Source organism: Chanodichthys erythropterus, chromosome 19 (assembly GCF_024489055.1).
Source record: "Chanodichthys erythropterus isolate Z2021 chromosome 19, ASM2448905v1, whole genome shotgun sequence".
Taxonomy (NCBI): Eukaryota; Metazoa; Chordata; class Actinopteri; order Cypriniformes; family Xenocyprididae; genus Chanodichthys; species Chanodichthys erythropterus.
In genome coordinates this window covers 14,857,429-14,867,459 of record NC_090239.1, presented here as the reverse complement: position 1 = coordinate 14,867,459, position 10,031 = coordinate 14,857,429, and the positions used below count along the sequence as shown (strand labels likewise).

The 10,031-nt window shown below is 36.5% G+C and overlaps 1 protein-coding gene across 1 annotated transcript; it reads right to left on the bottom strand.

Annotated features, from left to right (window-relative positions):
- Window positions 1–1,831: 1,831 nt before the first annotated feature.
- myoz1b (myozenin 1b) lies at window positions 1,832–9,417 on the bottom strand. Its single transcript, XM_067369951.1, has 6 exons — window positions 9,285–9,417; window positions 8,013–8,109; window positions 5,240–5,409; window positions 2,654–2,738; window positions 2,383–2,557; window positions 1,832–2,278 (listed from the first exon to the last, which is right to left on the bottom strand). Exons 2-6 carry the CDS (start codon window positions 8,098–8,100, stop codon window positions 2,044–2,046), a joined length of 753 nt encoding a protein of 250 aa, XP_067226052.1. The 5' UTR covers window positions 8,101–8,109; window positions 9,285–9,417; the 3' UTR covers window positions 1,832–2,043.
- Between the last annotated feature and the right edge of the window lie 614 nt (window positions 9,418–10,031).

Here is a 10,031-nt window from a genome sequence, read left to right as displayed (position 1 = left end):
ATTCTGAATAAAGCGTGTTTGCAGTCCAACATTGTGTGACAAAAAGCAAACAATGATGGTCTATATAACTTGCACTTTCTGCGAACTGAGTAGGCCTATAAGTAGGACTTATCAAGTGCATTCTTGTAGCAACATTTTCATCAAAGCAGCTATCAGTGAAAAAAAGTGCTTAACCATCATAAAATGCTATTTGTCCACCTCAGAAGGACAGATTAAGCATTATACCTATATTCTGTTTTATAGTCCTTCATCAAATACATGTTGATTCTAATGGATAACAGGGCTGTAAGGCTACATTAATCAGTCAAGTTAATAGGAGCCATCATCACTTCTTAAGGGACACATATTGGCTGAGTTATTAAAAACATAGATGTTGCATGAAAAAATGTGGGATAGGGCTGAAAATTACTTATTCTGTAAATATATATTTTTTCTACAATAATTTGAATTGCAGCTTAACAAACTATGTCAAAATATGAAGTTGATTTTAAATGTTAAACACAAAAGAAAATCACCAAGAAAGACCTAAAAAGTTGGTCTAAAGGGTCAGTACAGAATATGTTTCAAACTAGCCACTATTCATGTATTGTGCATGGTCCAATGACATGACGGATACCTTTTTTTTTGTGCAAAGACCTTAATATTAATAAAAAACAAAGATATGACATCCAAAGTATGTAAGGTAGTACAACTAGATCTCTTTTATTGAATCCAAAAGGTTTTAATTATATTTTGCTACATAAAAGTATTTTAAAGATTTTGAAGTGTCAAAAGGTGATTCGGTTTAACCGTCCAAAGGCCAATACAGCCATTTCATTTGTGATTAAAATATCTTAAAATGTAATAAATGTATTATATTTTTATTCTGGCATGATTTTATAACATCATATATCAGCATAGTGCAAAATGGTATTAAAATTGTGTGTAGAAGTCATTGCCTTGTTATGAGAAAGAATGTCATTTGGAGTAACTAATATAAAGGGACCATTTTGGATCAAGTCATGCGTTCAGTATCTTGTGACAGGATGTGGCATCATTCAGACACCTGCAAATGACCACATGGTCATGAAGCAAAGTAACTAACTCTCTTTTAACTATTTGAAAAATTCATGTTTTCACTTGCTCATATTCATGTCCTGTAACATCAGGTCATTCGGTACAACCGCTATAAAACATGGAAAATGTTGTAATATTTAAAAAACTTGTACTAAATATAAAATGTTTGTCCTTTTGCTAAGCTAGATTTCAGCCTGTTAGCGTTGTTTAAAAAATATAAAAATATCGTTAAAAATTAAAAATATCGTTGATTAAAAACATCGTCATTTGGTAAAATCGAAATTTTAGTTAAAACCGAATGAATTTTTTGGTGACAAATTTTGTCCATTTTGTAAAAAATGACAAAAGCAATGTTAATTGATTATAAAAACCACATAATCTCATTGTTAACACTTAATAAAACTTCAAAATTAATTATATCTCCATTATGTTTTTTACACTTTTAAAAACCTTATTCGTCAATGACCTGCATGTATTTTTTTTAAATATATATTTTTAATGTATTGCTTTATTTTTTTGAAGTAATGTGACATATTTTGAACAGGAGATCTAGCTGCTAAACAAAGATAAAAAACATTATTAATGCAGTACATTGAGAGATTTCTTCTTTATATAATAAATCAGACCACATTCTGTTTAGGGACAAAAGTTTATTTTAATGCTTGATCATTTTAGGTACTTTATATGTCTATCATAGATCATTGCAGTCAAGTAGGCATAATGTGCCTGCCAACTATGAACCAGCAAATCACAACATGCAATGATCCGTTTCCATAGTAAACAGCACACAAAACAATGGGAGAAAAGGCAAAGTTCATTCCTTTCTCATGCAAATACGAATCATTCATAGTTTTTGGGTGTGAGTGCATAAGGTCCCTGTTTGCTGGTATGTGTATGTCTGTACGCATCTGTACTTGGCCTTTACGTTAGAGCATGTATGTTGTTGTGTATATACATGTCTGTGTTCACTTAAGATGGGCAAGTTTCTTAGAGGTCGTCAGTCTCTCCATCAAAGGGGATGTTATCCAGCTCCATGTGGATGTGGCTGTGCTCCTCATTGCATGTCCAGCCGATCGGAGTGCGGTTGAAAGAAGGCCGACAGCAAATGTTATTCTGCAACAAAGACACTGGCTGTGGCTCCTCATCGGTCACCTTGATTTCAGGGGGCTCAAAGGTGACAAGATGAGAGGCCTTTTCAAATCCTCCAAAGGGCAGAGCCATTCTTGTGGGCAAGAACAACATGTAGATGATCAGGTGAATAATAACTATCAAAAGGTATGGCTTCTGTGTAGAATTATTTTTACAAATGATAAAATATTATAGTACCTATTGAAACTCTTGTACTTTGGAAGGTCCTTGTGGACTTGAGGCCCTGGCATTTTCCACCTCATGGTTTCTTTAAGTTTCTCGTCATCTTTCATAGCATGTTCCCATGGTGATATGTATGTTTTAACATACTCTAGTTGTCTCTTTTTCTTCTCTGCCTCAGCATTTACTTCCTCTGCCATAAAAAGAACAGACAAACAAAAGTCTAAATATTAATTCCATAGACTTACAAATTTGCTATTGAAAAATTATGTTACAAGGTGAGATTTACCTTGAGGTGGCTCTGGTTTAGGAGATGATTCAGGTGGAGCGGTCATCTCACATTCCAGAGAAGGAACCAGGATCTGGAGGTTTTGCTAAAAAAAATGCACAGGGAACAAAAAGAAGATCATTCTGTTATGCTGTATACTGAACAATAAACGGTTCTTTCACTTTAAGAGTACAGGTGCTGGTCATATAATTAGAATATCATCAAAAGTTGATTTATTTCACTAATTCCATTCAAAAAGTGAATTATATTCATTCATTACACACAGACTGATATATTTCAAATGTTTATTTCTTTTAATTTTGATGATAATAACTGACAACTAAGGAAAATCCCAAATTCAGTAAAAATTTGAATATTACTTAAGACCAATACAAAGAAAGGATTTTTAGAAATTTTGGCTAACTGAAAAGTATGAACATGAAAAGTATGAGCATGTACAGCACTCAATACTTAGTGGGGGCTCCTTTTGCCTGAATTACTGCAGCAATGCGGCGTGGCATGGAGTCGATCAGTCTTTGGCACTGCTCAGGTGTTATGAGAGCCCAGGTTGCTCTGATAGTGGCCTTCAGCTCTTCTGCATTGTTGGGTCTGGCATATCGCATCTTCCTCTTTACAATACCCCATAGATTTTCTATGGGGTTAAGGTAAGGCGAGTTTGCTGGCCAATTAAAAACAAGGATACCATGGTCCTTAAACCAGGTACTGGTAGCTTTGGCACTGTGTGCAGGTGCCAAGTCCTGTTGGAAAATGAAATCTGTATCTCCATAAAGTTGGTCAGCAGCAGAAAGCATGAAGTGCTCTAAAACTTCCTGGTATACGGCTGCGTTGACCTTGGACCTCAGAAAACACAGTGGACCAACACCAGCAGATGACATGGCACCCTAAATCAACACTGACTGTGGAAACTTTACACTGGACCTCAAGCAATGTGGATTGTGTTCCTCTCCTCTCTTCCTCCAGACTCTGGGACCCTGATTTCCAAAGGAAATGCAAAATTTACTTTCATCAGAGAACATAACTTTGGACCACTCAGCAACAGTCCAGTCCTTTTTGTCTTTAGCCCAGGCGAGACGCTTCTGACGCTGTCTGTTGTTCAAGAGTGGCTTGATACAAGGAATGCGACAGCTGAAACCCATGTCTTGCATACGTCTGTGCGTAGTGGTTCTTGAAGCTCTGACTCCAGCTGCAGTCCACTCTTTGTGAATCTCCCCCACATTTTTGAATGGGTTTTGTTTCACAATCCTCTCCAGGGTGGGGTTATCCCTATTGATTGTACACTTTTTTCTACCACATCTTTTCCTTTCCTTCGCCTCTCTATTAATGTGCTTGGACACAGAGCTCTGTGAACAGCCAGCCTCTTTTGCAATGACCTTTTGTGTCTTGCCCTCCTTGTGCAAGGTGTCAATGGTAGTCTTTTGAACAACTGTCAAGTCAGCAGTCTTCCCCATGATTGTGTAGCCTAAAGAACTAGACTGAGAGACCATTTAAAGGCCTTTGCATGTGTTTTGAGTTAATTAGCTGATTAGAGTGTGGCACCAGGTGTCTTCAATATTGAACCTTTTCACAATATTCTAATTTTCTGAGGTACTGAATTTGGGATTTTCCTTAGTTGTCAGTTATAATCATCAAAATGAAAAGAAATAAACATTTGAAATATATCAGTCTGTGTGTATTGAATGAATATAATATACAAGCTTCACTTTCTGAATGCAATTTGTGAAATAAATCAACTTTTTGATGATATTCTAATAATATGACCAGCACCTGTATGTAGATGTGTAAGTAAATGTGATTTTAATCACACTGTGGTGATTTCTTAATACTTAAACGGATTTACTCACCCTCAAGCCATATATGCAAACAGCTATATGACTTTCTTCTTTCAGACAAAGGCAACAAACTGAAGCTCCTCTAGTCTTATATCGAAATCCTCTGACATTTCTTCTTTAAAAATTCTTGTTTTAGACTTCTAATTCGCGAGCGGTGTTTTGTTTTGCTCTATCCTCTGTGCTTCTGCGTTTGTCAATACGTCATGCGGCAGGTCAGAGTTCACTCTTTTGCCGAAAATCAATGCGTACGGAAGTCTGTCAGAAGCTAGTTATTTTGGTTTTAAAAGTTTTAAATATTGATATTTTTCTTACACAAATGCACCTCTTCACTTCAGAAGGCCCCTAGAGCCGTGTGGATATCTTTTATGATGGATGTTTGCACTTTTTTGGGCTTCAAAATCTCATCTTCTATCTCATTATAAAGCTTGGAAGAGCCAGGACATGATTTAATGTAACTTGTTGTATATGTCTGAAAGAAGAAAGTCATATACACTTAGGATGGCTTGAGGGTGTGTAAATCATGGTTGATTTTAATTTTGGGGTGAACTAACCCTTTAATTTGTTTACATGATAAACAGTCATGCATAAAACAAGTTCCTTCAGAAGTCTTCTATTCCTTATGGAATTCATATGTGTCAGGATGTCAGGGTCTTGATCCAGCTGTCAGGGGGTTTATTTTGTGATCCTGATCCTATGTAATCTATAAACCTCTATTTCCTATCAAAGCTATTGCTTTTCTCATGCCTCTTTTGCTGACCAGGTTCTCGTCACTGACGATGAATTTCTCCACCCTTTGCTGTCTCATCTTGAACATTTTGGAGCCCTTGTTCTTCATGAGAGACAGCTCCTCCAACATCACATCTTTAGGGGCCTTGATTTTGGTCCCCAAGTCCAGTTCAGAAGCTTCAGCATTCTCGTCTTCCTGATCTGGTCAAGATCAGTGTGTTGGGAAGGGAAAAGGAAAAATCAATCAGAATTAACACAATGCCCCTTTCAAGTCATTAAAATTACTACAAAATGTAATTGGAAACATTATCCTAGTGTCTAAATGACGCATGAAAACAGAACTTTACTTAGATTGAAAAAGAGGTTTTATCCATTTTACAGGACAGAAGCCCTGCATCAGTTTTATTATATTCCTTCTTAACTTTACTATCAGCCATTAAACCTGGAGTCAAGCCACATGCGACACCAAAGAGAAGGATGCTGTGCTGAGCACTGCTTGCATTACCTTGTAAATCAGATCATTGGACAAGCTTCAGAAGTGTGTGTGTGGGTGTGTGTGTGTGTGTGTGTGTGTGTGAGTGAGTTTGAGGGCCATGGTTAAGCTTTATTCAGACCAACAGAAACATTGCTTTTAAACAAAAAAAAAAGTTCCAAATAAAGCAAAAGTAAACTAATATGCATTTCAAATCAACATACAATAGTTCCATTTAATTCCTGAATTAATCGGTGTTTTTATAACAAATTGGTTGAATGAACAATTCAATGAATCATAATGAGTGTGTCTGCATCTGAAATGGCATACTCACTGAAACGGACAAACTACACTCACCATACTGTCATTGTCATGTGACTTATGATTCACAACTCTTCTCCCATAGACTCATGGGATAGACTGGATGCGCACTTAGAAATTTTTAGGAAAGTTTTCTTTACTATTACTATTACTATTTTAGGGAAGTATGTATATTCAAATGCAGCTTATGACTTTGGAGATACTGCTCTTTTCAAATACTGTTTTCTGTTATATAGTAAGGAACTAGGCATATTTGGATGCAGCGAGTCACATATTTAGTTCCTGAATAAATCAGTGTTTTGAATGAATCGGTTGATTTATGGCTTGTTTCCACCAAGTGCTATGGTTCAGTACAGTTCAGAATGGTACACAATTTTTGCCGTTTTGTCAGAAGTTGTGAATGGGACCCTAATTCCGAACCGTACCACTTTTTTGGGACTCTTATGTTGGGGTACCTAACAAAATAGTACCGGTACCAAAAGATTAGAGCTACATTCACTGCAGAATGTTGATTGGTTGACAGAGAATCGCCACTTGCGCAGGCTACAAGGGGAATGACATCACAGTACCATTGTAACACAATGTGTATTTTTCGTCTGTTTTTCCTTGCAGCTTTTAGCCATTGCTCAAACAAAGCTGCTGTATGTCCTCCATTGTTGTTTACTGTCACTTTCCTCTTCACGCAAGAATGACGTTAATCGCTACTTTCCTGCATACATTACGCCTATCAAGTAAGGGTACTGTTAGCGGTGGAAATGCAAGCCTGATCAGTGTTTACCGCCCCAAATCATACTGTACTGTACTGAACTGAACCGTACCACTCGGTGGAAACAAGCCATTAATGACTAATAACTTGTCGCCATCTATTGGCGTATCAAATTAGCTTTCAGAAAGAGTGCAAATCAACGGACAATAAATACACAGTCTGTCTAGAACATGCAAACATGGACAAGCAGAGTGATACAAACAATAAAAATCTAAATCAAAGATTGGAACTAAGTGTTTGTATAAACAGTTTTAACAGAGCATGAATCACACATATTTGTCCCGATGTGTGTATGCGTGACAAGCTGCTGAAACAGACTGAAGTGAAATAAAGTGAAATGAAGTGAAATCTCTGCCGAACAGCTCTTCTTATTGGCAGTAATTTTGCTGTTAATTTATTTGGCTCTGAAACGCTAGCCGCAAGAATGCTGTCCTGTAAACAAACTGCCCATTATGAGCACCCTGCCAAGCAGATGAAGTGGGAGATTCTAGTACACTAAACAGCTTTCACACACAGACACACAAACGCAAAGCACCTAATAATTGAGCTGCTCATTAGAGGAGAGCTGTGAAGTCACACAGTTTGACAATGTCTTTGAGATTTAACTCTCTTTAGAAGAATAATTGGCCAGCCACATACTGCTAGGCTAACCGCTCATTACACTCGGCTTAATAGTATGACAGAGGCATTTTTTATGTCAAAGCTGGGATGAGTAATTGCACTGCAACAGCTCCTCAAACTATGGGAATTGATAGCCCATGACTCCAGCACAAACAAGAACATTATAACATGCGGTTCTAGTTCAAATGTGACATTTAACTGAATCTAATGATGCATAAAAAAAAAAAAAAAAAAATTCAAACTGTGACTATTCTTAGAAACTGAGACCAGGACCCTCATTAAAGTTGGTTGCAATACTAGCTGTGTGCTTACGTCAAGTGTGTACTGTATATTCTCTCTTTTTGAGGCTCTACACATACAGTACCAATAAATTAAGTGTTCTCAGTGGGGATTTACACCTCAAGAAATTTACAGAGAGCCTGGGGGTTGTTTGGCATTTCTGGCTTTGGCTTTTCGTGTTGTCACAGGACACCAGTGAGGGCTTTGGTAATTAAGTGTGACATTTACAACACTCATCCCGTCATCACACGATCTCACAAGTGAGTGTTCAACCAGAATTAAGACTCTGGTGTGTGTATTTCTACTACATATTGTGTATTTGTGAAACAAAGAAACACCACTGACCATGCTGTGAGATGTTTGAGAAGTCTGTGATGATTTTCGAAGGCTTCTTCCTCTTGTTGGTTGGATCAGGTGTTCCAGAGACAGGCATCACTGCAATCTGAAGGAGGAAATTAAATCTGAATAAACTGGTAGGGGAAGATGGGAAAAGATGGATTTACAGATAAATTGTATTAGGTGAGTTTAGCATGGTCATGCATCCCCCAACATAATATTGTAGGTAAAACAAAAGCATAAACCTAGCCTGGCTATCTGGAATTATCATCACAATAATTATTATTATTAAACTAAATACTAAAAACACCAACAACAACATGCTACTCAGAGCCCAATTTCTCAGGGGCTTATTTTACCCAAGGATTCTCACTTTACCTCTTCACTTCCAAATAAACTAACATAAACATAAAAATAACAATATTTTTTACCCTAAAAAACATAAATGCTGTAAAATATAATATGTATTATGTGGTCAGGAGGAATATTAAAGTTAGAAGAGGTATTCCCCATTTTCACACCCCAATGTCCCTCCCCACCCCCACCCAATGTATTAAGTCAATCTCATGACATTAACAGCAACAGTTATTTTTGTATTTTTATATGGCTTTCTGCTCTTGATGACTGTTTGCATGAATATTTATAGTGTCCAATTCATACTAATATTCAAAACTTTATATAACTATAAAGTATATTTAAATTACAGTCAATTAGTAAAACTTTGAATTCCATAACTGACACCAGTCTCTTGTTGCAAAGAGGGGTATTTTTGTTTTAGCACACTAAATAAATCCACCATAGGTAACTAGTCAGCAAATTCCTCAAATGTCCTGCTGAAGCATTGCAATGGTAAGCCTGAGTAGTCTGAACGCCACACATTTTAAGGAGCTGTGAGAAAACATTTCTGCATTTGAACTTACCAAAAATAATAAATAAATAATAATGCAGTAAGGACTACACAGTTAAATCATTAGCAATTACATATATACATTTAAATGGGAGAGGGTTATTTATATTTCAATTTTGTATTTATTTATTATGTGAAGAAGATAAAGTGCTAAGTCATTGTTTTATTAGACCTATTTGATTTATGATATGCAGCAGGAGGCAGCTCTATCCAAGAACAACATATTTTTACCATTTGCAAACAATAATAAATCATCTCGACATACTCTAACCCCCTTAGTATCAGCCTGTCCAGATTAAGACCTCATTATAACATTTTATCACCTGCAATTCCCCCCGTTGCAATCAATCAAACATCACAATGATTCCTCTTACCTGAGAGCAAAGAATCAATGTTTCAGAAAACAAATCAAATCACAGTTCAAATCAAAGGTTCCCAAGAGGGCTGTTTTAAGGTTAATCCAGTTCCTCAGGGTTGGCTAGGATTCCACCAACTACCGCTCTCTTCTACATCCCAGGAAGAGTGAAATCCTAGCAGTGTTTGAGACAGGAGGTCTTTGGGGATTGGGGAGGGGGTTTAGTTCAGTTTAGTTCAGAGCTGATGGTGAGGAGATACTTTTCTTGCAGATACTTTTAGGTCTAAATATAGAGCACTGAAGACCAAGACGTTTTCAGGGAGGACCTGTATAAAGTTTATGTCCCACTTCTAATTTCAGTCCCATACCTTGCTCACTTACCCTCTGTAAGTAGTAAATGTTTGGAACTTTCTGTGTTTATGAGCTGAATATTGAGTGTGGGATCACAGCATGCAGCACGCACTGGACAACCACTAGTGTATCATATTTTTAAACATATTTGTGCAATTTAATTACATCCAGCTTTGACTTTCACAAAATTCTAAATTCAAAAAATTCTAAACTCAAAAGTTCTATGTTCAAAGGTCATAAATGTGTGCATTTGATATTTTTCCAGTTCCGATTACATCATTTTAGTAACACTGCAGCATTTTATATATTGTTTACTTTTATCAACATTATTTACTTTACTAATTTTGTATAATTATTGTAATATTTTATTGTATGTATTGTGTATCTTAACGCTTTCCATGATTTATCACATTTT

What these genes read in the sequence shown, in the direction of transcription:
- myoz1b (XM_067369951.1), bottom strand. Translation starts at nt 8,100, where the DNA reads ATGCCTGTCTCTGGAACACCTGATCCAACCAACAAGAGGAAGAAGCCT. An exon ending in TAAACCAGAGCCACCTCAAG is followed by an intron (nt 2,558 to 2,653) that starts GTAAATCTCACC and finishes TTTTTATGGCAG; the next exon opens with AGGAAGTAAATGCTGAGGCA. An exon ending in AAGTACAAGAGTTTCAATAG is followed by an intron (nt 2,279 to 2,382) that starts GTACTATAATAT and finishes CTTGCCCACAAG; the next exon opens with AATGGCTCTGCCCTTTGGAG.